We start from the raw sequence: 27426 nt of genomic DNA, 5'->3' as shown, positions 1-27426 counted from the left end.
GCTCGATCCCAGGACCCTGAGATCCTGACCTGAGCCGAAGGCAGAGGCTTCACCCACGGAGCCCCCCAGGCGCCCCTAGCCATTTTTGTTAAGAGTCATAGGAACATCCATACTTTTTACCTAGAAACATGGCCTAAGAGGACGTGCCGACGTTTGGAGCAGACACACAAAGATGTACTCGGGGGTCCCACTGCATCACCCGTGACGTGTCTGTGCGTGGGAGGTTGGTCAAGCCCCTTCACTCGCCCAGCCGGTGTTCGCTGAGCGCCTCTCACGTGCTCCGAGTGTCCTGCGCTCCGGAGACACAGCGGCCAGAGCCTGGCGAAGCTGGTCCGGCCAGAGCTCCTGTGTCAGCCAAGGACCCAGACGAGAAGCAATGAAGTCCGTCACGAACCGGCAGCCAGTGGCTTATGCCATGAAGAAAACTGCGAAAAGGAGAAGAAATGGAGTGTGAGAGCGCGTTCCTCGGCAGAGACGCGAAGCAGTCACGGAAACAACGCCATGGGGACGTTTAACGACGGCGTGGACATAGTCCGGGATATTTTAAAATACAAAAGGATATTAGAGAGTGAATCTGCCTGTATGTGGACTAGACTCGCATTAAAACACCCAGAGACGTGAGGCCCCGCATGGGACCTCACTCCCACCGTCGTCTCTGGGTCAGAGAGCTACACAGGAATTTTTATTTAAAGCTTGTATTTTCCAAAATCTATCCCTGATCGTGTACTTCTCCGGGGATACTTGCTTCTGTTGTAAGATGCATATTTCACATTTCACACAGAATTTCACCAGAAGCGCAAGAAGCAAGCCCAAAAACGCATGGAGGTCTCCTCACGGGCTGTAACGGGGCTCCCTGCACGGTGGCCTGTTGTGCCCGCAACGCCGTGACGCGGCTCCGAGGGAAGGAGCGCGGGGGCCGGTGGGCCCGAGCACTGGAGGTGGGACCCATGGGCCCCTCCACTGTCTGTCAGGGGTTCAGCATTACGCAGGTGTGGGGGAGACACGTGCGGCCCGGGGAAGCCCCGGGGGCGTGGGGTACTGCTCTGTCCCGGGCCTGGACACACGGTGCGTGGGGGAGCTCGGGATCCCAGGGAGCCACTCGCCTGCGGGCCGTGCTGAGCGCACTTCCCAACCCGCCAGTCACTTCCCAGGAAGAGGAACACGACTGAGGACAGGATCGACGGAGACAAGGCTTGCTCGTCGCCCCCCACTGAGCAGGAAGGAAGCACGATTCCGAGGGGTCGGCCTGTCTGCCCAGCGCGGCAGAGAAAAACAAAGGCCAGCTCCGGGTCTCCTGCCGCCTGCTTGACCCACGCGGCCCCCGCAGGCCGCAGACGGCCACCAACCCCCTTTCTCCCAAAGGAATGCTCCTGCGCGTGTGTGCGCCCAGGCCAAGCCGGCCCCCCCACCTTCAGGGGTGCCCCATCCCACGTGGACCTGACTAGAAAGAAGCGAGCCCTGTCCGCTCGCAGCACGGTTGCCCCTGTCCGGGATCACAAGGTCACAGCCAGAGGGACAACCACCCTAATTTCTGAGGCTGCCCTCCCACCGTCTCAGAGGGAAATAACGTCCCACCTCAAAGACGGTCCGCAGACCGGCACGATCGCACTGCAGGCAACTGCCGCGGTCCCTGGGATCGTCAGAGCGAGCGCCGTGCCCAGCTGCGCCCCTGTCCCCGGGCCCCACCGGCCCACAGCCACGCTCCCTTCCTGATCCCGTGAGCTGCGGCATAGACAAAGCCGACCAGCTCCTGTCGGTCTGCACCCACAGCACGGCGAGACAGCAGTCCTCACACGCGGACGGTGGGACTGGAGGACGTCCCGAGTGTTTTAACCCACAACGGGGAGAAGAGCGGTAACCGCCGTGGGGGCTGCGACAGACCAGAGCGGAGGAGTGTGGTGATGAGGGTTGAAATGGACAGCTAGATCTGCAAATATGTTCAAGTTCAAATAGTCATTTCAAAATAGGATTAACAACCTAAAAAAAATGAGTTTGCACCAAAAAAAAAGCAGAACTAAAAATACAAAGATGCTGAAAAAAAAAAATTTGCTTCGCATTGACAGAAACTGGTATCTGTATAATACAATGGAAAGAAAGGGGCCTCCCTGCACACTTGAGTCCTAGAAACAGCTTTGTGCTGGACACAAAACCGGCCACAGCAGTTCGCCCTGGAGCCCAGCAGTGTGTGCGGCCCATCTCGGCGATCCCACCCCGGGACCGGCGTGGACTGAGCCACACCTGGGCCCCAGGCGGTGGTCCACACGGGGTGGGGCTGTCCGGGCGTGGTGCCAGCGCCGAGGGCTGTAGGAACGCGGCAACCGAGTCCTGGACTGAAGACGTGCGGGCCGTCGTTCCCGCAGCAGCATGGGAAGACTGAGGTCCGGGGACGGTGACCCGGATGCTGGCAGCTCCAGCCCGACTTCTAGGGCCCCGGGAAGGGACGAGTTAAGTGACAGGTGGCAAGCTGGGTGAGAGCACCTGGCTTTTAGCGGGAAAGCCGTCATCATTAATCTGCCGTTTGCCGTTCGTGGTGCTTCTGTCTTCCTGGTCTGCTGCTCACCCAGACTGATTTCCTCGGGATGGGAGCAGAGCTGGCCTGACGGGTTGAACTGTGTCCCCTAAAGGACACGTCCAGGTCATAAGCCCTCCCCCGACCTCGAGCCGCACCGCCGCCTGCCCGGACTTGGGCTGCTCCGGTCCAGCGAGGGCTTCTGCACCAGCGGTAGGAGTCGTTGCCGACACTCACCTGCTTCCGCCGAGCGTGGACCATTAATCGAACCCAGTGGAAAGCGGAATGTAAAAATGTGACTGCGCTCGAAATTACTTCTTAAGTGAAAACCACATGGCAACATGTCTTCATCGATGAACCCCATACCTCTCGGCAGGGGAGCTCACCGTGCGGCCCCGTGGGCTGCCTGAGGTCACGGCCGCGCTCAGGCTGGGAGATGGGACCCCAGCCCTCCCCGTCAGACCTTAGCCCGTCCCGGTCTGCTGCTGAGCGTCCAAGGTGGAGAAGGTGGACTTGACGCAGCCGGCTTGTTGGGGAACCTCAGACCTGCAGCCCACAAATGCCCAGGGCCCCAAAACCTCCAGGCCCTTTCTCCATCCCCGCGTGGGCTGTGTCTGTGACGATGGCGGCGCCGTGGAAAACATCCTCTCTGGGCTAAAGCACTTGAATTTGAAGTGTCCTCGCTGCCGGAAGTTCGTGTCTCTGTACCTCGGCCACCTCTGCGTGAGTGTGCAGGTGAGCCCTGCCCATGCCGAGGGCACCGAAGGCCACACTCGCCGCCCCAGAGGTCCCACAGACTGCAGCGCCCCGGTCCTCAAAGATCGTGCGACACACGCCCAGCGGGCTGCTCGGGGAGGGACCCCAGCTCACGTAGGACTTGTGTCCCAGACTCAGCCATTGCCCCCTCGGCCAGTCTGTGGTGCGGCCAGCCCGAGCCCTGCTGGCGGGGTCGGCCCAGCCGTACGCTGGGCCCTGGCTATGGTCTGGGGACCACACGGCCATCGCTGCGTGAGGGGCAAGAGGGAGGATGTCCAGTGAATTAAGGGAGCGTGTGGACCCTGTTTTAGTCAGGCCACCGCAGGCAACTCCAGAAATCCCCGCAAGTTAGAAGATCAGGGCTTTGCAGGAACGAGATCTGGGTTACCCCGGATGGCTCTGTCAGCCCTACAGCTGCCGCCGGGTACACGCATGCGCCCGCTCCCCGGAAGGGAGCTCGGTCAGCCCTGAGGGCTTCTCACTGTCTCGCACGCGCGAGCCGAAGTCTTGGTTAACCCCCGCCTCTTGGTGCATCTGAACACTTGGACAGTGTCCCAGATGTTGGGTCATCTTCAGACTGTCACTCGAGGACGCTCTGAGGGTTTCTGTTCCCAGTGGAGACTGTCGTCTGGAGAGAAGCCAAGCAAGTGGAGAGTGGCTTCCTGGGTCCTCGTCTCCCTGAGGTTCTGGCAAGAAGAGTTTCCATCAGGGAAACTGGCCAGAGTCAGCAATACCACCGCGGGATTCGCTGGGGGAAAGTGGGTTTGCACAAAGGATGGGTGCTCTTGTCATCATGGGGACACAAAGCTCTTCTTAAAACAATGCCATTCATCCCTGAGAGTCTGGAAGGACATTGGCCAGTGACTCTGTCTCTGGTGGCCTCCGTGTCAGGACCCAAGGTCACAGGTCTGCCCAGCACATGGGGTCTCCTTCGTCTGCACACGCGCCACCCTCCCCACCATCGGGGCCTCGGCCGTTACAGAAAGCAGCAGCTTTTCCACACCTTGAGTCCCGGCCCCCTTGGATGCCACGTGCCGCGCTGTGTCCTTCGGCAGCATGTGCCCGAGGCTCTTAGCAATCTCCACGATTCACACCACACGGTCCCCGAGCTCCCCTGGGCACGGACTGGCGTCATCCGTCCTCCCACCCGCCTCGTCTGTGGCCCCGCACGGTATTCATACGACGCCTAGGAGGGGGCTCCTCTCACATGTTATCCTGGCTGTGCAGACCGAAAAATCGAAACCCAAAATCCGAGGAGAGATCAGAGGGCAGTTTGCACGAGGCAACAGGGTGGAGAGGCCCCGGCGCCCGCTGGACGGACCCAGTGGAACAGACGTGCCCGGTGGAAGTGGACGCCTCGATCCTCTGTGCAAGCCCCCATCCCGCCCACCCCTACCGCGTGGCCCGCTGCCAGTCAGGAGGCACCCCACCGCCAGCACCCTCCACCCCCCACCACCGCCTGCGCTCATCTCTGCCCCCAGGACAGTTTTCCTCGGTGCCAGTCCCGCCGCACACCCCCACCTGCCCGGCCTTGTGGGTCCCCCAGGGCACAGAATGAGCACGTTCATGTTTCTGCTCCCAAGGCCGTGCACTGCCCACCTCCCCCCTGGAGCGTCACCACACCCGCCGCCAGCCGGCCCGAGGGCCCTGTGCTTCCTCGTGTCCTATGCGTCAGCGATCACATCACAAGCCCCCAGCTTGAAGAGTTGGTGATGCACCACAGGGGCCGGCTGAAGAGGAAAACGACAGGGTTCGCTCCAGGGTGACGAGTGCCGGGAAGAAGATGCGGAGGGGCAAGGAGCGGCGGGGCATGGGCTGGCGTGAGAAGCGACCCAGGGTGTCAGAGGGTCCCCATCGGAGTGGACACCAGCAGTCTCCCTGGGGGAAGCTTGGAGGCAGAGGGCAGAGCCTTGTAGATGTCGGGGGCAGGGGCCCCAGCCACACAGCCAGGCACACGGACATCCAGCAGGTGGGCCACGCCTGACAAGGTGAGGAACAGCGAGGTGGTCTGGGCACCAGCTCACGGGCGGGTCAGGACAGAGGGTCAGGATGGCGACGGGAGCCCGAGCATAAGGGGCTCCAGGCCACAGCGAGGGCTTGGCTTTCTTCAGAGTGAAATCAAGGCCACCTGAGGGTGTTGAGTGGAGATGAAGAGCGATCCGGCTTGTGTTTCTGGGAGAGATCTGGGGTGGCCGTGAAGAGAGCAGACCGCTGTGTGGCGGGGGTGGCCCGGGCGGCGGCGGGGCCAGGCCGGGCCAGGTGATACGAGCTGAGCGGTCGTGCTGCAAAGGCAGGCCGGCAGGAGCCCCCTGTGTTGGGGTCACTGTGAGAGGAGAGAAGAGGCCGGTGGCCCCAGGGGCTGAGCCTCCAGAAGGACGAAGCAGCCACACCTGGGGGGCGAAGGTGAGGAAGGAGGCAGCCCAGGGTGGCGGGGCGGGAGGCCAGCCCGGTTCCCGGCCCACGCCGAGCGCTGCGGGGCAGCTGGTCAACAGACAGAGAGCAGCGGGGCTCAGCAGGGGCGTGAGCTGGAGACCACAGCCGTGAGCCCCCGTCCGAGGAACACCGCAACCCAGAGCCCAGCCTGGCGCGCCACAGTGAGAGGCCCGAAAGGCCAGGGGAGGCCATAGGGAAACGAAGGCAGCCTGCGGACGTGTGTGCACCGAGAAGACGACGGTCCAGGAGGGGCAGCCCCGGGTCACCATCACGTGCGGGGGAGGGGGGAGGCGGGGGAGGGGCAGGTTCCCCACGGCTGTTGTCCCCGGGACCTGCCATCATGTCGGGGCCAGGCCGGAGTTCAGAGAACAAATCCTACACCATGACATCCTGTGAGGACCTCGGGCGCCGACTGGCCCAACCCCTTCCTTCGGGGAGCCAGAGCAGAACTCCAGCCGCAAAGGGTCTTGGCTGAGTTAGCAGAGCAGAGCCCGAGCTCCAGCGCAGGCCTCCAGCCACTAAGGAAGTCAAGGCTTTGGCCCCAGCCTGGTAGCCGGACCAGTCAGGCTGTGCTCCCCTCCATCTGAGCCCCACGCCCCGTTCACCTGCATGCCGGGGGCCCCAAGGAGAGGGGCTAGCTCGCTGCTCCCGGAGGGACTGGGCGCCACCTGGGACTCAAACCTTGCTACCGGCCCACGTCTTTGGGTGTCTAGACCCCAGCTTGCTCGTCCTATCTCCTTTTGGTCATGTTGGACCCCACACCAGGCCTGGCTGCCCACCAGCATCAGGGAGGATGGACAGAGAGAGTGCGTGGCCAGCACCTCTGCCTACGGGGAGACGGGAAGACCTGTGACCTGTCTTCTACGGTCCACCAGCTTTATCCGTGTTCACTCCACGTTCTGCTCTGCAGAAAGCTTCCTTCCTGGTCTCTATCTCTCTCCCCTCTCAGCTCACATCCGTGGATACCACCTTCTTTTGAACCATCCATGTTTGGCAACGACCCAGGTGCATGACAGCTGGGTCTGAGACCATTCCTCAACGGAGAGCCCAGCACGCTACTTTAAATAAATGTGCAGATTTAGAAAAAGGACAAATACCAAGTAAATCTTGTCTATAATGGCCCATCCAGTAATGTTGGAGAAGATGAGCTGCCGGAGCCCGTGGCTCTCAGAACGCACAAATCACCTGCTTGGACGGGCAACACATAGACATTTTGTTTAAGAGCAAAATGTCAGGAAATTCATTTCTGGAGATCTACGAGGAGTCATGCGTATCAGCACGCCACCCCCTCCGTCATAAATTTGGGAATGCGAGATGCAGATCAGGTCTGGACGCCACGCCGCCGCAGCAGCCTCAAGGCGTCCGGGCCAGGCAAGCGCTCACCTCCGACACCGGCACTTTGCCTGGAGGCCGCTTCCTCCTCGGGGCTCGGGCTCGTCCCAGCCTCTGAAAACAGGAAGGGAATCTGGGTGGAAGGGGAAGGGCAGACGCTCTTGGCGCAGGTGGGAAGAGGGGGTGGGCGCAGCTGGCTGTGAACGGCGTAGACCGTGCAGACCGTGTAGACCGCCTTCCGCGGGGAGAAGCAGGCCGCTGAGCCCAGTTAGGTGAGCGCGTTTAGATCAGCCGCCGGCCGCGTGCACGGAAGGGGGAGGCCCCGGGAAAAAGCAGGCGGGATCCTGGAATCCACCACCCGAGGTCACGAGTCCGGATTTGAACCTGAATCCATCGGGATAAGCTTCCTTCTCAACTTAAAATTTTGGATAGTTTCTAAATCTTCTCATTTTTAAGACTAAAATCTCTAGCACCTGCTCCCCACAGCCCTTTCTTGGGGGAGCAGAAAGGAAGCAGGATCTCGGAAGGGCTTGGGGGGCGCGCGGTGGGTTCCTGGCAGACGCGCTCACTGCCCCCCGCCCTTCCTTTGCGCTCTCCCCACCCCCGCCTTTCCTTTGCTGTCCCCCCCCCCTTCCTTTGCTGTCTTCCGGTCTTGAGGGCTCCCGGCGGACTCTTGCTCACCTGCCCATCCCCCGTCCGTTCACTTAACGAACACCGGTCACTCCTGTCTCACGGCGGCGCGGGGTGACCGTAGCGACGGCCCCCCGCGACGTGCCACAGCGCGCCGCCGTCTGATGCAGCCGGTCCTCGGTCAGCGACTCAGTCTGCAGATGGAGGTCACGTCCCGTTTTCCACCGGAGGAAACCTGGGGCCAGACCTGCGGGTGCCGGCCGGCGGCCCACGGGCTCAGAGGCCGGGGCCCAGCCCCGACCCAGCGACGCGTCCGCCTGCTGAGCTCTCTGGACACCGAGTCGCACGGGAGCTGGTACCGGGGGGAGCCGCTGTCACACAAGGTGAAAGTGAAGGTCGAAGTGATCCAGGACGTGAGGGAGGCTCACACGCGGCCCCGGAAAGGTCCCACGGGGGTCAGGGAAGGCGTGAGGGAGGGGTTGGAAATGAAAGTCTCCGGGGCGAGGAGAGGATCCCCGGAACAGGCGCGTGTAGGCAAGAGAGAACGTTCCAGTTCTACAAATTCATCCCCGCAGAGAGATCGGACCGTGAACAGAGACACATGTGACGGTTCGTACCAGCAAAGACGACACCCGGCCACACCGTCTGATCACAAGAGAAGGCTCACGTCAACTGCGGCCTCTTCGCAGAGCCCAGGGCCCCGCGAGCGGGGGCGTCTGTGAAGAGCCGGCCCCAGCCAGAGAGGCGGGAGGGGACCGGAGGAGCCAAGAGGACATGGGGGTCCCCACCAAAGTCAGTGAGGAGACGAGCAGAGCGGAGATGGGGCGGCCGCCGTCTTCACCTTCGTCCAAGACGTCAGCGAGCTCAGCAAGGGGCCGGAGGGCGCCGGGCCGCGGGAGGAAGGCCACAGAGCCAGGCCGGGCTGGGAGGGGAGGGAGCGGGGGCAGATCACAGGGTCCCTTCCCCAAGCAAGGGAGCCAGGGGCAGTCCTGTTGCTGCGGTGCCGCTCCTGTGGGAGAGAGGGGATATTGAGAAGGGGCCCGTGCGAAGGGGGACAGGACGGGAGGGGACAGAGTGGCGCCTGAGAGAGGGCAGGAGGGCGGAGGAAGGCTGGTCGGAGCAGCGGCCCGCCCAGAGCAGAGAGGACGACGACCAACCGTCCTCATAAACCCACACGCCCATTTCCATCTGTTTTTCTGAGGAGGTCATTTGGGGTCGAGTCTAAATGAGCCTCAGTTGAACAGATCTGGCCCCTCTGACGGCTCCAGGCCCGGCCCTGGTCCCCACAGGACACACCCCGCCTCCCACTCCTGACCCAGAACTCGGATTCCCAGCGGAGCGGCCGCACACAGACACTCTGTCCCCCAAAGGCGAGAGCTTACGGAGGGCAGAGCCCGCAGGGGGAGCTCGGGGCGAGTTCCTGAACCGAAAGAATGAAAAGGCGCATGGGACCAATGTGAGTACAGTCAGCCAGGAGAACGAACACGGATAAGCTGTTTACATTAAGAGGGGTTCTGTGTTTTAGGGGTTGAACTCGAGAGAAACTGGAAGTCTTAAAATATATGATTGCGACCTAAAACATAATCATGTGATTTAGGCGGCCCAGAATTGTACATTCTGGGGACAGACGCGCTGTGTGATTGGTGGACAGACACGCCCTGTGAGACCCTCCTCTGGGTGTGGAGGGACCTTCACCTCCTCTAACCAACGGACCGCACATGCCGAGGGGTGCAGCTTCTGTGATGACAGCACCTCTGTGAGACTCCTCCTTGCTGGCAGAGGTTCTGGGGGTGACCATGTTGGCCAAGTAAAGTATGGGGAAAGCCCACAGGGCAAGGAGCTCCGGACGACCCCAGGCGCTATGGATGGCCTCTAAGAGCCATAGTTCATTATAGGAGTTACAATGACCTCCAGGAGCCATGGGTGACCCCTAGGAGCTGTGAAAAGCCTTTACTAGCTGCAGATGACCTCTAGAAACTGCAAATGACCTTCAAGATTTGGGGCTGACTTCTTACTAGAAGTCAAAGTCACCTCTAGGAGCTGAGGCTGACCTCCATGACCTACTGTGAACTCTAAGAGCCACAGATGACACCAGGAGCTGAGGACAATCCCCCGGAGCTGTGCATGACCTCTAGGAACTACAATGACCTTCAGGAGCCAAGGATCCTCCAGGAGCCTTACAAGCTACACAACCTCTAGAAGCTACTATACATGACCTCTAGGAGCTGTGCATGACCTCTAGGATCTATGCATGACCTCTAGGAGCTGCAGAAAACTAGGAGCTATAGGTGACCTCTGGAAGCTATAGATAAGCTGAAGGAGCCACAGATGAGCTCTAGGAGCAAAAAGCTGGCCTAGTGTCCTGTAAAGACAAGGAAAGGAATCCTGCCTATAGTCAGATCTTGGAAGTAGACGTCTTCCAAATGGAGCGTCAGGAGGAAATGCAGCCTGACCAGATCTTCACTGCAGCTCTGGGAGACCCTGAGCGGGAGACACAGCTAAGATCTCCGGACACCGTGGGACTGATGTGTGTTGTTTGAAGCCACTAACGGGGTGGTGATTTGCTGGACAGCAATAGTGTCTGAAGGTTCTCCAGAGAAACAGACCCAATAGGAGGGGTGTGTGTGTGTGTGTGTGTGCGTGTGTGTGTGTAGAGAAAGATTTCTTATCAGGAATTGACTTACAAGGTCCTGGAGGATAAGGAGTCCCAGACCTCCAGTCAGCAAGCGGACGACCCAGGAGAGGCGATCGTGTGCTTCTCGTCTGCATCCGTCTGGACCGGAGACCGTGTCCCAGCTCGGACGCAGGCGGGCAGAGTAGCTCTCTCACCTGGTGTCGGATCAGTGCTCCGTTCTCTTCCAGTCCTCTACAGACCGCGGGAGGCCCACCCACCTGGGGACGCCCTCCATGCTCCTCCTCTGTACTTCCAATATTAATCTCCTCCAGAAACACCCTCACGGACATGCCCAGAGTGAGGCTTGGCCAGATATCTGGGCCCCCGTTGCCCCATGAGGCTGACACACACGGTCAGCCACCTCAGGCGGGTACCTGGGACAGCAGAGAAGAGCCTTACCTGCTGGCCCGCACCCTCCACCCCTCCCTCTAGGAAGCCCCCTCCTGGGCACCCTGGTGCACGGACGCCCGCAGCCCTAGGACAGAGGGCTTACGCTCCTGCCGGGGTGCCCGCTCCTGTCTGGGGCAATCCCGGCATCCTTCCCCGCCGCGGTGTGAAGGCCATCCCACTTCCTCCCTCTCAGCGCCTCTGTGGACGTGGGGATGGTAGAGCAGGGCTGTCCCCAGGACGCACTGTTTGGAGCTGGCCTTCTTGTGACCCCACGGCGCACACGGTCTGTCTCCGCAGGATTTCAGGTGTGTGGCGACAGCGCCTTGGGGTGGTATTCCTGCTGATTCCAGGGGCTCCTCTCTGAGGGCGAAAAGAAGGCAGTGTCCCCTTTAGACAAAGACTTCTGCACCTGCAGCCGGTGGTCCTCCAGGCTGGCCCACCGCTCGCGGTCCCTCGGGATGGCAGCCTGGCTCCGGGGCTGCTCGAACAAGGGGTCCCACTAACAGCAGTGCAGGGAGGGCGGAGGGTCTGAGGCTGTTTCCAGTGCATTCCCCGATCATGCCAGCCCCTCCCTCTCCCTCTCTGTGGCCTGGGCCGCACCGTAAACCAGAGACCGCTGGGCACGAGGTCATTGGGACCACTCCTACACCAGGACGGGGTTGACCCCGGGAGCACAACACAGCTTTGCCTCTCTGGTCCCACCGTCCCAGGAGGCCCCACGGCTTCCCAGCCGGGCCTTCCCGCCAAGCGGCGGTGCTCAGCTCCCCTTTCGAAACCACGACCCGCCACCGCACCGCTGTGCCCCTCCCACCTTGGTCCTTGACCTTCGCCCCCCCACATGATGACCCCGCCTCTCCCCGTGGACGTGTCCTGCCAGTGCATGTGACCCCACGCTGCTGTCCACCAAATCGCCATATTATGTCCATCGTCCCTCCTGGAAGCCTGGATACGGTGGTGGCTTGTGGTTTGGGTGGACAAGGGCCCTGGATCCGCAAACAGGCCTAGTTAAGTGCCCCTCCCGAGGACGGTGCGGGTCTCCCTCTGTGCGTCCTGGGCAGCGATGCTTAAATTAACAGGCCCGCCGGTGGATGGAGCCTCGGGGCAGGTGGTGGCACCGTCAGGGGCTGGTCCGTGCCCTACGAGGGGCGGAGGTCTCGCTGGAGCCCTGTGCTATCCATCTCCACAGTTCGGGAGGAAGGAATTACCCTCCGCACACACTTGACACAAAACGAATGTCAATGTGACTTCCCAGGTGACACCAGCCATGTGGGCTGGGGCCCAGGTGGGACTGGAGGCAGAGAACTGGCCAACCCTGCCCGTGGCGACCACCTCAGGACGGAAGACTTGGTGCAGAGCCCTGCTGACCACGTCTGTGTCGGGGGGCCCCAGTCTTCAGGTGCAGGGGGCTTTCTCGCTGCCCATCAGGCTCCCTGGGGGGACATCTCCAGGCTGCTGGGGTCCTGCACACTGATGTTTGTCCTCGGGCAGGTTCAGAGCCTCCCCCCAGGGGCTCGGATGCAAGCCAGGCCGATGCATCTGTGCCAGGGAGAGAGTGTTTGCGGGCCTGGCCGTGGAGCTCCTTCGTCACCACTCCTAGAAGCAGGGGGGCCGGCCTCCCTGTCGGGGAGCATGGGGGGCAGTCCCGGGACTCGTCCTGCTCCCCCCAGCCTCTGACAGCCAGGCCGTTGCACACCCCTCACATCCCTGCATTCAGACGCAGGGTGCCCCACTGCCTTGACCAACCCAACTCAGGAGGACCCAGAGCCACATCTCCCTCAAGTCGCGTGGTCCTCACTGCCTCCGTCACTGCCTCCCACAGCCCCGCCCCACTGTGGGGGCCTCGTCCTTTTGCTCCCCGCGACAGTGTCAGGCAGGCCAGTGCTGTAGGCCCTGTGGGCGAGCAGAAACCGAGGGCCACTGAGCACCGCCGGCGGGCGCGCAGCTGAGGACCTCGCCGCACAGGGACAGGCGGTTTGTCCCGGCTTCAGGCCCCTCCGCGCGCTTTGCGCCTCATTCCCCACTGTTTCCCGGAGCCGTGCTTCCCCCTGGGCAGAATGTAGTTCGGACACACCTGGGTTCGCTCAGCTTCTCTTCCTACCGCTTAAGCAAAGGCTTCAAATATAACGATAGGGTCACTTTGGGCTGACGCCCGTGAGCACACCCGCACCGCTTGCCTAGGACGCTGACCACCCCCTACGGCGGCTTCTGTCAGGGCGAAGCCACCTGTGGCGGCAGGGGCTGGGGCTTGATGCTGAGGAGGCTGCTGGGGCGTGGCCGGCCGGCCACCCTCACGGGAGGCGACAGGGAGCCAGGCGTCCCCAGGGACCTGCGGGCACTGGCTAAGCTGCTCCGTCCACATGGTCCACGGGATGCTCTTCACTCTGTGGTGTGCCTCTGTCCGTGGAGGCTCGCTTCTAGCACTTTCTTTGGTCTGTCTCCAGGTTCTGGCCCTCCTCATCCTTCGTGACCCTGTCCCTGCCCAGCCTGGTCCTCATGCCCCGACTGCCCAGCCCTGTGGAGCCCGGATCGCGAGGCCACCGGGCCTCTCCGTACTCGCAGCTCCTTCCCCCATGGGCCCTGCGAGCCACGAGGCCAACACGACTGGGCAGCTTCCGTGGAGGAGAGACACGTAGGGTGCGGGACTGTGCCCGATTCCTCCACCCCTCCCCCTCCCGCGAGGGTCTGTGCAGGCCCCTCCCCTTTCCCACCTGCACCTGTCTTGGTCCGAGGCCCCACGCTCTTTGCAAGGCCCGTTCCAACTCCTCCCCGTGGCGCCGAGCACACAGGCTCTCCAGGCAGAGCTCTGTGTGCAGGGAGACACCTGCCGCTCTTGGAGGGGAGGGGCGTGCCCTGCCCTGCGTGGGGAGCAGCCACAGGCTGGTCCGGCAGAGCTGTCCCCCCAGATGTCATGTTCAAGTCGTGGACCCCAGCACCTATGCCTGTGACTGTACTTGGAGACAGGAGATGAAGGTTCCGTGGGGTCAGTGGGGTGTCCCTGATCCTATACTGTCGGTCCCCTTGTAAGAAGAGGGACAGGACACAGACCAGCACAGAGGGACTGCACGGACTCGCGGGGACAGGCAGGGTCTGCATGCCAATGGGGGAGGCCCGTCCGCACCCCAGGCCCGGCCCCCAGCCCCTTGGACATCCTCCTGCTCTGTAAACTGCCCACTTGTGGCCCCAGGAAGCCAGGACGCAGCCCCGCCCGTCCTAATCTCATCCTTCCCCGAGTGTGCGCGAGGTTTTCCCTGCGGGTCGGCGCAGAGAGCCCGCTCACGCTTCAGAGCTGCCGCGAGTGTTCTGCACTAGCCGCTGGCCTGGAAAGTCCCCCTCCTTCGATCCCTCTTCCAGGGGTACAACCCACAGCTTTTCCTGCCGCTCTGCCGTAATTGTCCCCCCGGAGCCATCCTGAAGGTCAGAACAAGTCTACGGGAGCTGCCTTGTTGTCAAGGTGCCATGCGATGCTCCAGGACCGGGGTTAGAGCCCGAGAGCATGCCCAAGAACGCGCTGTGTGGGGAGGCGCACCGCGGCGGGGAAGGGGGAGCCTGGCAGGGAGGCGGCACCCCGAGGCGGCCAGGGCCTGGCTGGAGGCCGGCGGGGAAAGCGGCCAGGTTCTCAGATGTGGCCCTGCCACTCGCCGGGGGGCCTGGGGTCAGTTATGCTGAGACCCCATGTGACACCTGTTCTGACGGAGAGGGGCCACCCTGAGACCCAGAGGAGAAGGAGCACTTGGCCCCAAGTCCCGGCTGCCGCCAAAGCACACAGGGGACCTCGGCCGTTCTTCTCACTCCCAGGGCACGGTGTCTTCTCAGTGCACCCCCGAGGAGAAAGGCAGAAAGCCCGCATCGAGGACAGGGTGATAGGGGACAGGAAGCAGAACACAGCCCCAACCCAGTGTGCAAGGGCGGCTGCCCCCGTGGGGCCAGACTGCGGGGGAGGGGATGGCTGGCACCTCCTGGGTGTATCACGGGAGAATTTCCCCAAGGGCCTCTGCCCTCCGCCCAAAAGCCCCAAGACCTTGGCAGCTCCCGGCAGACCCTCCAGTGGCCCACGGCTGTCAACGGCCTGGGTGCCATGTACTGCGCTGCCCACACCGTCTCTGGCACCCGACTGTCCCCTCACAGTCAGGGCTGCCCCGACGCTGCCGTGGGTTAGGAATTAGGTCCTGCGTCTATCTGAGAGGTCAGGACAGAGGCTGCCCCGTCCAGCCACCAGAAAGGAAGGATCCCATGTGGTCCTGCGGCGTGAGGGTCAGACAGACCTCGTCCAAACCCGACCCGGAGCCACCAACCCCCAGCCCAGCAGAGTGTCTCCCTCTCACACTTGAGTGGGAAGGGCCGGCTGGCCTGTGGGTGCCCAGCCAGGGGCCACCTGCGCCGAGCGGCCTCTCCCCAATTCCAAAGGGGTGCCGGGGGTCAGCAGCAGGGGCCTCAGGGGTAGGAGCCATGCGGGATCGGCCCTCCCGGGGCTGCGGCTCTCTTGCCTTCGAGGCTGTGTTCTCCCCTACGTATCGGGCTACACTGTGTACGCTTGGTGTTCGAGCACCGGTGGAGCAGGTGTGTGCCAAGGCCCCTTCTGAGCGCTTTCACTGTGCCCCTCATTCCCCTCCTCTTGCGTCCTTCGGGGAGACAGTGACCCCTCCCTCTTTGTGCGGTCCGGTCTGCCCCACTCTTCCCGCATGGCTCAAGGGCGGCCGTCTCCACGCCCTTCCCTGGCGCCCGCACCTGGGCGGGACAGGGCTGTCCTCTCACACCGCTGTCTCAGTGGCTGCCGTGGACCCGCAGCTCCACGAATGTTTGTGGAATGCGTTGCCATGACAGCAGCCAAGGACCATGTGCCCCCTGGTCTCGGAGCCCTTTTTAGTGTCTGACCTCCGGTGGGAAGATGGAGGAAGGGGCCAGGTGCTGAGGGACCCCCGGAAACGCCTGCCCCCAGAAGTGCCTTCCGATCCACGTCCACGCAGTTACGCCCTTGATGGAGGGGGCAGTCGGGTGCGTCCCGGGCTGGTGCCGCAGCCCCTCTCCCAGCGGACAGAAGCCACCCACACGGACGCGTGGAGCGAGACCCCAGTGCGGCTCTGCAACGTCCTGCGTGTAATCCCTCCTTAGGGCTCCAAGCACCTGCTGCCTGGTGTCAGAAAGGTCGCCGAGAAAATGATTGGAGCTTGAAGGCCTGCGTGCTCGAGCCCTCCTTCCCCAACATCGGTCTGTCCACTGGGGAGAGTTACGTTACCCTGCGGCGCCACGTTTCATTTCCTACAACCCGGGGACCTTCCCTCCCAGGCAGGGCACGGGTGAACACGAGAGCACGAGGCTTGCGGACCTCGCTTTCTCCGACTGTATCCCGTGGACCGTGGCTGCGGGTGGAGAAAGGGACCAACAGGGGTGTGGGTCTGGGCTGCACGCACGGGGGAGAGGCTCCACGGTGCAGACTTTTCTGGTTCAATCCCGCCCCACTCACTGAACGCCGTGCACGAGGCAGACCGCAGAGACTGTCTGGCCCAGGCGGGCGTTCCTGGTGCTTCCTCCAGCTCGGCCTCCGGTGTGAAAGCTGGACTCATTCACTTACTTCCCACACGTCTGTCCCAGAGGGATGGGTTATGTAAGAGACACAAAGAAGACGTGGGAGGAAGACAGCCACGGGAGCCGAACGCAGAAGGGAGGTGTTCCGGGAGATCCCACCCAAGTCTGGGCAGCGCTGCTCTCCTTGGCAACGGGGACCCGCGAGGCAGTCGCGGCCTGCGGGGAGAGCCCTGGGCAGCTGCTGCTCACCGGAGCCTCTTGCCTCCCAGGCCGCTCTCCTACGGGGCTTTCTCAACACCCGCCCCCCCACGCCCCGAAGCGCAGGCAGCCCCCCCGCTGCAGACGGGGGGCCCAGCTCCCCACCCGGCCCGGCCTTCACCCACCTTCCGCCTCGTCTCCCGCTCGCAGAAGGCAAGGCTGCTTCCGTCGGCTTTGGGCGGGCCCGGGGGGTCCTCGTTACTCCAGGTTCGCTCCTCGGGCTGTTCTCCTGCCGCCCCGGGAGCCTCGGCCGCTGCGGGACGTCCTCTGCGACGGCTTCTGCCCACCTCTGGGCTTCGAGCACCATCATGGCCTCTCGGATCTGCCTCCCCGCCATCTGCACGGAAGGTCTGGACACGCTTTCTGCCGGCAGCACCCGTGCTCAGGGGCTGCCGGTGGAGGGAGGCGGGGGATGCTCCCAGCTCCACATCCCCAGCCCCGGCGAAGCGGCAGGGACCTCCCGGGCGGGCCGCTGCCTCCGCCCTGACTCGGTGCCTCCGATACCCGGGAGCAAAGGGCGCTGACGAAAACTCTCCGCCCTCGTGCTCTGCCTGCAGAAGCGTTCCTGCTCTTGTCACAGGAAAGGAAACCGTCATTCTTAAAGTAAAACCAGCCCTCGCATGCACCGGGGGGTCAACCAGGGTGCCTTCCCGGTGGGCTGTTTGGCAGCACAAGTGGCCTTGACCTGAGCAAGGCCCTTGTGGGAACGCACCCCGAAGGGAGACAACCAGGCCATTTGGTTACGCAGGGGGGCTCTCGCACACGTGGGTCTCTGGGCCACCTTCCAAGGTCACGGGTGCATAAGGACAAAGGAAATCAGACACAGTGAGAAAACAGCAGAGCAGGGACGTGAGCTCTGCCGCTGTCTGAAGGAGGGACGACCGGAAGGCTGGTGGCCAGGCCTGGGGGGCAGTGCTGTCGGGCCCCACTCCCTCCCCCGAGCCCGGAGAGAACGGGGCCCTGGGCTGACGGGGGGCTGCGTCAGAGTCTTAGACGAAGTCGTCAGAGCCGCAGAATAGGAAAAAGAGCACAATGAGCACAACAGCCGAGATCCGGCGCCCACCGTGTTCCTTCCACAGGCCCTGCTGCCTCTCCGGGACCTGGGGGTCCTCGTCTCACCGCAGAGACCAGGAGCCCCCGTGCGGGATGCTGAAGACGAAGCCCCAGCTACCGTCCCTTCACGGGAACGATGTGGAGAACGTGCAGGGCAGAAGCTTCTCAGTGTTCCCGCCGAGACCCCGAGGGGCCGAGCACGCCATGGCGTTCAGAAGCAGCTCCCGTGCTCCTGCTGTGCAAGGCCCCGAGAGGCACAGCTGCTGTGTGACCTCAGGGAGGCATAGGGAGGGGCTGGAGGGGGCTGCGGCCCAGGGGACCCCTGGCACCAAGGAGCCGCATATAAGCAAGCCGGGGCTCGGACTCCTGTAGGGGCAGCTGGGGCCTGGGCATCCCAAGTGGACACGGCGCCTGAGCCGGGCACACCTAGGAGACAGGAGAAGGCCCAGAGTGTGGGCACTCGCAGGCCCTGCGGGGGACAGGGGACAGGAACGCGGGCTGGCCCAGGCTCTGTGGGCTCTGGGCGGCCTCACTGGAGCTCGGCATTCACCGTGGGGCTGTGGGGACCTCCAGGAGGATGTTGGCTGGCTCTGCTCTCTTGGGGGTCCCCTGGGCCCTGGGGGTGGGTGCTTTCCCCTCCACTGCCATAGCCTCCTCAAGGGTGCAGCGCCCACCCAGGAGCAGGGCTCAGGGAACCTGGACCCCAATGTGCTGAGAATTGCCTCTCACACGGGGACTCCGGGTCGCTGCCCGGCACGGCCTCTGGGAAGGCAGTGCCCGGCTGACAGTGCCCTCCTCCTTGTGGCCCCGGACTTGCCCCCTCCTCTTATCTTCACCAGCCGGAAGGAGCAGGTGTGGGGGATGCACGTCCCCCAGCTGGTGGCCCCGCCCCGAGCCCCACCCCCTCCCCGCCCCTGGGGAACCTCCCACGAGACCTGCCATGACCCTCCCACCCCAGGCTTGGAAGGACACGAAGTCTACCCGCGAGGCTGGCGCGTTTCTCTTTTCTCTTCCTGGTCTCTCCCTTCGTCGGTTTCTCAATTCCACTTCCCGAGGCTGAGGGCCGAGTTCGTAAGGAAACAGAATTCCTGAGGGCTGGGGCGGACGCTGACCCTCAGCGGGGGGAGCCGCCCACGGCCCCCACGGCTCCCCCCCAACCCCGGCCCTGCAGTGAGCTCCAGGGGCTGTGGGCGCAGGACCAGGAAATGGCCGGCGGGAGGGAGGTTCTCCACGAGAGCAGCAAACCCCGACGCCCGCGGCTGGCGGGACGTGAGGGGGCCGCTCCCAGGCGAAGGAGGGCCCACCTGCTTTTTCTGCCGGACAACCCCAGTGCCTTGGCGATCTGGGGCTCCCGGGCGCAGACAGACAGAGTCAGCACGTGGCTCCTCCAAGGACGGGACCAGAAAGAGCTGAGAGGCCTCCCCGCGGGGGCGTCTGGGAGGAGGGTGGCTGCTTCTGCCGCTCCCCCTGAGCTCCATTTCCTTCCGCCCCAGAGCTCATCTCCTGCTGCCCTTAGAAATGCAAAAAGAGCGATTAATAATTAATAGGACAAGAGCCTCTTGTCTGCATTATTAAATGCCCAAATGCTAGGACAGAGCGGCCCAGGGAGGAGCTGGAGACGGAGAGATCCTGCAGTTGCCTTTAGAGGCGCCTGCCGTCTCCGAGCCTGGAAATAGGGCAGACCAAGGTGCAGCGACCGGGGGACACACCAGCACGCTCTCCCGGGACAGCCAGGGCCCGCCGCGCCAGGCCCAGGGGGCGGGGGGGACCCTGCTGATGCCACCTGCGGGACAGAGCGTGCCTGGAGGGGCGGCGGCCACCCGCAGTCCCCAGACACCACTGGGACCACACCTCACAACTTGGGAGATGCGCGGGACTGCGATGTTGCTCTCTCAACTGAGGCCTGGCGGCGGTTACCCAGAGGGCACTGGTTCACCCCCAAATCACACTGCTCCAAGGCAAGATGCACAGTTCCCTTCTCACGGAGTAACGCTGGCGGCACGGCAAGGACACTTGGTGCCGTCTTTTGAGAGGGACATAAAAGGGTACTTAGGACTGATGGAGGCCACAAAAGCCACTCCAGGGTTAGAACACGTCCCCCCTCCCCACTGTTTAACTTATTCTGGAGTCACATTTACTGAGAAGATAAGGGGACGAGAACATGTCAGCCCAGGTAAGTCTCCTTCCCTCTGCCTGGAAGCCTTCTCCTCCCTCCCAGGGCCAATCGGTTCCTTGGCAAAGAGGCCTTGAGCCAGGGGGTGGCTGTGAGCTCTGGAGCCAGTCAGACTCAGGCCCATCCTGACTTCGCTGCTGGAGACGTCTGAGCACCTCCCCGCGGGGAAGCTGGGAAATGCAGGTCCCTCCCCGCGGTCCCGGGGCTCCTCCCGCATGTTCCCCAACAGCCGCAGAGCCAGATTCCGCTGGGCGGGCTCCCCTGGCTGGGAGCTCCATGAAGGCAGGGACCGGTCTCCCCCTGCCCCCTCCCCCATCTCTGAGCCCGGACACGCCGGCCCCACATCTCGCCAGAGCCCTGGAAGCAGAGAAGCCCTTGAACGTGCCCTTCCACGTCCCTCTGCCCTTCCTGAGAGTAGCCAGGCTGACACGAGCCTCATCGGGGTCCCTTCTTCCCCGACTCACAGGCAGCCCCCCGCCAGGACTTTCAGCAGGACCCAGCAGAGACCGTGGTCAGAGCGGTCTCCGCCTCGCCAGCGGACTCGCGCTCCCCGCCACCATGTCCAGGGCGGGGGCAGTCCCCCTAAACCCACAGCTGTCCCAGCAGCAGAACTGTCCTGGGAAACGGTAAAGAGCTGCCCCTTCCTCCCGAGGAAGGAGCCCAGCAGAGGGCGGGCACCAGGCGCGGCCGGGCTAGCGGCACAAGCGCTCACAGCCCAGCGAACACAGCACTTGGTGCCCCCAGCCGGGCTCCCCACTCCAAGCCCCCAGTCCCTCGGATACATCGCACATGCTGACGTCAACCGCACATCCCAGACTCTGGAACCTTCCCCACCGACACCATCTGGGGAGAAGACCCTGAGCCTGGGGTCAGAGCCGGGTCACAGCCAGCTCTGTGGCAGACAGGTGTCCCCCACACCCTGCCCTTAGGACAGAGAGCGGTGACAGCACCTCCTAGGGCCGCTGAGGAAACTGAGTGACACCACGAGGAGGAGGGAGGCCGACTCCAGGCGACCCACGGCACCTGCCCTTCGACCGTTGGTGTCCCGGGGACCCGGGCTTCGGAACGGAGCCGGCCGCGCTGTGGGGACAGCGGGCGGTTGGCCTCCCTGGCAGGGCCTCAGCCCAGCACGTCCGACGCCATCCGTGTCGGCAGCTGACGTGACTCCCACTGGCTCCTTCCAGAGGGTCTCAGACCGAGGCGCCATCGATTCGGAGATGCTCTGATCGAGGCCGTTAAGACAGGAGGCAGGAAAACACAGCGGCCGTCCAGAACTGATCAGGTGGGAAAGATCCCCACACCTGCTGCTCTCTGAGAAGCGCACCATCTCATACACGTACACGCACACGCACACGCACACGTGTGTGAGCGTCCAGCAGGCAGGGCCAGAGCTGCCTTGGGACCCGCCCGTGCCTCCCTCCGTCCCCGGGGTCCTGCCGCCTCTGTCTGCGTAGCCCAACCCGGGGAAAAAAACCCACCCGAGATATCCCACATGCAAACGAAATGCCAGAGGTCGAGAGGTCGGCTGGGCTGCCGAGGCTGGACGCTGGTAGATGAGGACCCGTCCCAGCCTTGGTGTCTCCACGGGCCCAGTGGGACGCAGGCCTTGGGCATGCCGGCCTCTCGGCTCCCTGGGAGCATCGGTGACTCACGTGCCAGGAGCAAGAAGCACGTGGAGACCACCCAGGAGGGTCTCGGGTGCCGCCTGAGCAGCCCGAGGCCTGGAGACAGGGACGCTGACCACCCTTCCCGCCCAAACCTCACGCTCTTTGGCCTGAAACCCCTCCACTCGGAACGCGGGTCTTCTCGAGGGCAGCCCCCCGGCCCAGCCCGTGCACAGTGACTTCTCAGCCGCAGCCCCCCGCCCTCATGAGCAGACACAGCGCGGACCGCGCGGAGCAGGAGGAAGGGCGGCGGCGCGAACAGGAGCCCGAGAGAGACGGCGGCCGCTGCGCCCTGCTCCGAGCCGGTTTCTCGGCAGGCGTGGGGGACACAGCCCCGGCCCTCACGTCGTTCCTGCCTGAGGGCGGCGACCAGGGCCAGTGTCCTCTGGAAGACGCCACGGTGGCTAAATACGTCATTGGAGCCGAACGCTCTGGGGGCGGAAGGAGGGGGCACCCCTTGTAAGCGCCAGCCCACGTGGCCCTCGGCACACACGGAGAGCACGACCCGGCACCGGCGTCCAGACCCACACGCGCCCAGGGAGGAGACCGAGCCCGGTGGATGACCACGTACCGGGCGCTGGCGGCCCCGTCACGGTCTTGTGGGGCCAGTGGAGGGGGGTGACTGTGAGGTGAGCACCGCAGGCGGGCAGGGGGACCCAGAGCGCCTCCACGCTCCATGAACACGTGTGGGGGTCTCTCTGCCGGACTCTCTGAGCTCCTCCAGAGTCTGCTTGGGACAAAGGCGGGCAGCCGTCCAGGGGAATCCCTGCAGAGGATTGTGAGCAGGAAAAGACAGGAGGAGGCATGTCTGGGCTCTCTGCCTGAACCCAGATAAGAGGATGCCGTCGGGAGAGGAAGCCTTGCTTGGGAAGTGGGAGGAGCCGTCCCGTGTCCTGTGTCCCAGCACGCACGGGTGGTGGGCGAGGCACTTAGTGGAAGGAGCCATTCCGAATGTGTGGACGGAGTGGGCGAGTCAAGTGCCGGGGCGGGTGGGGGAGGGGTGCTGCCCCATCAGCAGAGCAGAGGGAAGGCGGAGGGTGGCCGATAGAGCCCACGACCCCAGAGTCCACATCTGAGTCCTCGGAACTTGTGAATTTGGTACCTCGTGTGACAACAGGGGCTTTGCAGATGTGACTGAGTCAAGGACGTTGAGAAGAGAGAAGGTCCAGGATGACCTGTGGCCCGACCTAACCACGAGGTCAGAGAAGGACGCAGGCAGGGGTGGGAGGCAGAGGAGGTGAGACGCAGCAGAGGAGATGGCAGGCGGCGAGTCGGGGAGAGACATGGGAGACCCTGCGGGCTGGAAGGCGGGGGGAGGGGGGGCCCAAGCCGCAGGACGCGGCCTGCTTCCCGAAGCTGCTGGAGGCCACGGAAGGGTCTCGCGAGCCCCGCCCCCGTATGCACGCAGGACAGACCTCCAGACCTGTAAGGTGAGTGGGTGGAAGGGCAGCCACAGGGCAGGGCCCGCAGGGGTCATCAGAGCCTTCGGGGGAGGGGCAGCCCTCCCCTCCTGCCGCGAGCCCGCCTGGTGTGGCCTGCCGGCACCCGGGTCCCAGCCAGAAGGCAAGGGGTGCAGGGAGCCAGGTGCAGACCAGAGTGGACGGGGCGGGGTAGGTCTGGGGTCGGCCGGGGCAGCTGCAAGCCAGCCAGCGACGCAGGGAAGGACAGCGGCGTGCAGGGAGAAGAAAGAAAGCGTGTGTGACGGGGCAGCATCCGTCTGAGGGGTGCGTCTGGACCCGGCCGCGCTGCTCCACGCAGGTTCGGATCCAACACCTAACCTGCCCTCCATCAGCAAGCAGCGCAGCCACCGTGCGTCGACCCCTCAAGGGCTGTGCGGGGACCCAGGGGCTCCCAGGGGCTCCAGAAATCCCAGTGTGAGGACTGGTGTCCTTTCCAGGTCCCGCCTGCCACTTCTGCGCTGTGGGAACAGGAGAGAGCAGAGCTTCTCTGTGTTTCCCGCAATCACGAGGCATCTGAGTCCGTTCCTGCAACCGAGGGATGTTTCTTAGAAACCGTCAGTTGTTAGATTGGAGAGCCCAGGGTATGCAGGGGCCTGTCTGCATACGGGCAGAGCCAGTGGTGCACTCGACACCCCCCAAGCCCGCAGAGCAGACGGAGGCACACGGGACCTGTGCCTCAGCCACATCCGGGTCCTGGAGGGTAACACACCCACCATCATCTCTGGGAGCAAGAGGGACCAAGAGCTTTTTCTAGCCGCAGTTCCCACAAGCACAGAGCACCTGCATCCCACAGCTGTCGGGCTGCGACCCTTGGCCCCTCTCTGAGTCCCTCCCAGCCTGCTCTTCCTGGCACAACTTCCCCAGGAGAGAACAGAGAAATCCACAGTGATGGGAGACAAGAGACGCCTCAGGTCTGTGCAACTAGAAATATGGATGAGGGGTAGATGGGAAATCCCACAAGCACACACGGACACGCGCCTGCACCCACACATGCACACACGCATCCACGCACACGTGTGTGCACATGCACACAGGTGCGCATGCACACATAACCCCATGTGCTAGAACAGGCACAGGCATTTGCGCACACACCTGCACCCATACATACATGTGTACGCTCGTGCACACACACGCGTGCTAGAGCATGCGTACACATTTGCACACACATGCACCTGCACCCATACACACATGTGCGTGCGGGCACATACAGACCCGCGTGCACACATCCAAGCACACGTAGCCTCCTCCCGCCCTTTCTGCCACAGGCCTCCTATCAATTACTTAGACTCACAGATGGGATCCCAGGAAACTCACCCTTTCTGTGTCATGTGGAGAGAACGGTTAAGCGACCCCAGGCAGCCCGGCAGGACACCGGGAGATGTGTTCAGAACAACCCCATTTGCATCAAGCAGCGTGCGCCCCTAGTCAATGTAGAAAATGAAAGTTTGCCTCTCCCTTCCGCTGCTCAGACATCTGACCAGGCACCCTCTTTTATCAGAAAGGGAAAGAACCACATCAGCAAAGTCTCCTTCTTTCTCTCCCTCCCAGAGATTCTTCGACCGCATAATTGAAAGCAAGGGAACAAAACCACACAAAAGCAAGCGGCACAGATGTTTTCATCACAGGTACCTCAAATAACTCCAAAGGGCCCTCACTGAGTAGTGCCCGTGAATATCTTTCATGCCTGGCCCGCTGAGAATTAGCATTGGAAGTCATCACTGCGAACGCAGGGAGCCGGGTGGATTTCAATCCAGTACGGAAACCGGCCACTTGTGCTGCTGGCTGTCGGCCGCGGTCACGTCACCGCAGACCTGCTTTGCAAGGCCAGCAGAAGCCGGCGTGTCATTTTTGACATAGCTGCTCGTCCCTTTTCACTGCTCGGCTGACAGCCCTCGCAGAGCCTGCCTGTTGCTCTGTGTTGAACAGACCCAGGTGCCCAGGCTCAAAGCTCTGGGGCGTCCCTGGAAGATGTCAGCTCAGCTCCGTGTCTCCAAAGGCAGAGCCGCTGGACCCGTTGATTTGCCTGCCAGGCGCACCGGGCGCCCAGGAGAGGGATTGCTGGGGACATCCACGGCATCTTTCAAAGGACAGTCACACTGTTTCTGGGAAGGAAGCGGGTCATCAGGAGGCTTGGCCTTGCCAACGCTGAGACGACGTCCTGCTGGGGCCACCTCTGTCCCTCCTCGCCCCTGGAAGAGCGGGTGCCCCGGGGGGCCTGACACGCTCTTGCTTCTGGCCGCTACGGTCTGCGGCGGTGCTGCTCCCCCTCGCGCTGTACTGCCCGATGCTAACTGCGTTACCCTTTTTCATCGCGTGGAGAAACCGTCAGCATGGCGGGAGGGGAAACATGCACCAGCAGGTCTGCGATTGTCTCCGCTCTTCCTGCATCAACAATCAGAGTTGAACTTGCCCTCGGCCTCCTAGAGGGGCTCCGGACCTAACTCAGCCAGCCAGAGCGGCGACCACACGTCTGCCATGCACTCGGTACTTCGGAGGCAAGGGTGAGCCAGGCCTGACGCCAGCCCGGGGGCAGCCGCTCATGTGGGGGCTGAGCCCACAGGCGTATCCCGGCGGGCTCTCTGGGGCGGAAGAGCCTGCCCGGACGGCCCCCGAGACCGCACACACCCGGACGCCCCCCGAGACCGCACACACCCAGACGCCCCCCGAGACCGCACACGCCCGGACGCCCCCTGAGGCCGCACACGCCCGGACGCCCCCGAGACCGCACACGCCCGGACGCCCCCCGAGACCGCACACGCCCGGACGCCCCCGAGACCGCACACGCCCGGACGCCCCCCGAGACCGCACACGCCCGGACGCCCCCGAGACCGCACACGCCCGGACGCCCCCCGAGACCGCACACGCCCGGACGCCCCCGAGACCGCACACGCCCGGACGCCCCCGAGACCGCACACGCCCGGACGCCCCCCGAGACCGCACACGCCCGGACGCCCCCCGAGACCGCACACGCCCAGACAGCCACACACCCGGACGCCCCCGAGACCGCACACACCCGGACGCCCCCCGAGACCGCACACACCCGGACGCCCCCGAGACCGCACACACCCGGACGCCCCCGAGACCGCACACACCCGGACGCCCCCCGAGACCGCACACACCCGGACGCCCCCGAGACCGCACACACCCGGACGCCCCCGAGACCGCACACGCCCGGACGCCCCCGAGACCGTACACACCTGCAGGAGCTACGGGACACGCACATGGGGCCCGGAATCCGACCAAAGGCTCAGTCTGCCCGCGACAGGCTGTGTGGCCTTAGGCACGTCGTCCGGCCTCTCTGAGCCTCAGGCTCTTTGTCGGCACCGTTCATACAGTCGCCTCCTCTTCCTGGCCTGCGGCGTCCGGGCCGAGAAACGGGAAATGCTCTGGGGACCGCCGCGGTCCGAGGGGCGGGGATTTGCTGCTCTTCCCCCCAGCCCGGTCCTCCCTGCCCCTTGAACCTCACTCCGTCCAGGTTGCCCGGCTCAGGGAGCGTGGGGCACGGCGGTGCCCATGCAGCCGAGGGGGCCGGGCCCTCGGCTCGGTGCCTGGGCTCTGCCGCCCCATCTCGCCCCCGTGAAAGCCCCTTGGAGGACAGGGTTTGTCTCCACTTAGAGGCACAGCACGCAAAGCTCAGAGGAAGGCGGTCACTCGCGCAGACTGCAACAGTGAGGACGAGAGCCAGCCTCCTGCTCGCTCCGACGGCCACGTCCGCTCACGTATAGGTCTGAGCCCGGGTCTCCCCTGCCCCCGCTGCGCTGCGACCTCCCCACCCGCTCGCGGCCGTGAGGCCCGCTTCTCCTTGGGTTTGATCAGTGCGGAGCCCTGGCAGGAGACGCAAGGGGAAAGAGGGGTGAGGAGAGAGAACGTGTCCCCTGGCCTCAGGCAGGCTTCCCCACGGGGCGTCTCCTGGGCCCGGCCCGGCGCTGGTAACCATCTGGGTGACTGGGCCGGAGGTTCGTCAACCAGGAGCACCCGCGCGCCACACACACCTTTCTAAATGCACCTTCCACCGAATTTCCTCAGGGCCGCCGAGGGCCCCGACCCACGCAAGGAGGGATCTGGGCCCCTGGCGGGCAGGGGACACCCCTCGGGCTGCAAGTCTGGGGGGAGTCCCCTGCTCCAACTGCGCCACCAGGAGGACAGTGAAGCAGTGTGTGGACAACAGAGGAGGAGGAGCTCTGTGCGGCAGGGACAGCTCAGCCCCTCCCCGAGTCTTCCCTTTTCCTCCCCAGCCGCCCCCTCCCGCCTGGGCTTAGGCCGCCGCCGGACAGGCTCCCGCCCTGTGACTCCCTGCCCCGGCCTCCTTCGGCCGGCTGGATGATGGGGGCCCCGCTGGCTCTACGGCTCAACCCCCCCGTTGGCTTAGCTCGTTTGAGGGGTCTGGGCAGCTCCTTTCCTGAAGAGAGGCCCTGAGACCCCCTCCCCAGCTCCAGCTCTGGGGCGGGAGCAGGGGCCACGCCCGCGGAAGCTTGGGCGTCTGCCGGTGCCGGGAGACCTCTGGCGCCCTCCACCTCCACAGGGGCCCTCACTTGCGAAGCTGCCGTTTCAAATCAGACGCGAGGCATGGA

General features: G+C 63.8%; 1 protein-coding gene across 17 annotated transcripts; it reads right to left on the bottom strand.

The window, feature by feature from the left end:
- Positions 1 to 157: 157 nt before the first annotated feature.
- On the bottom strand, positions 158 to 26146 carry LOC308349580 (uncharacterized protein). Of its 17 annotated transcripts, none has more exons than XR_013967459.1 (15): positions 26053 to 26146; positions 24485 to 25237; positions 24170 to 24276; positions 23174 to 23313; positions 21967 to 22161; positions 20682 to 21826; positions 19410 to 19581; positions 18540 to 19069; positions 16631 to 17984; positions 16186 to 16304; positions 10968 to 11084; positions 10345 to 10489; positions 7712 to 8669; positions 7082 to 7144; positions 158 to 425 (listed from the first exon to the last, which is right to left on the bottom strand). XR_013967459.1 is itself a non-coding variant. In XM_080814343.1 (15 exons), the coding sequence occupies exons 13-15, from the start codon at positions 7717 to 7719 to the stop codon at positions 5384 to 5386; spliced, it is 276 nt and encodes a 91-aa protein (XP_080670469.1). In that variant the 5' UTR covers positions 7720 to 8669; positions 10345 to 10489; positions 10968 to 11084; positions 16186 to 16304; positions 16631 to 17984; positions 18540 to 19069; positions 19410 to 19581; positions 20682 to 21826; positions 21967 to 22161; positions 23174 to 23313; positions 24170 to 24276; positions 24485 to 25237; positions 26053 to 26146; the 3' UTR covers positions 5246 to 5383. The 17 variants fall into 17 exon arrangements, 4 of the variants coding, with proteins under 4 accessions (XP_080670469.1, XP_080670470.1, XP_080670471.1 ...); XM_080814343.1 differs by lacking the exon at positions 158 to 425 and adding an exon at positions 5246 to 5588; XR_013967460.1 differs by lacking the exon at positions 158 to 425 and adding an exon at positions 5417 to 5588.
- Between the last annotated feature and the right edge of the window lie 1280 nt (positions 26147 to 27426).

Source organism: Martes martes, assembly GCF_963455335.1.
Source record: "Martes martes genome assembly, chromosome: 9".
NCBI classification, from domain to species: domain Eukaryota; kingdom Metazoa; phylum Chordata; class Mammalia; order Carnivora; family Mustelidae; genus Martes; species Martes martes.
Note: the sequence above shows the minus strand (reverse complement) of the source record. Positions and strands in the feature narration are given on the sequence as shown.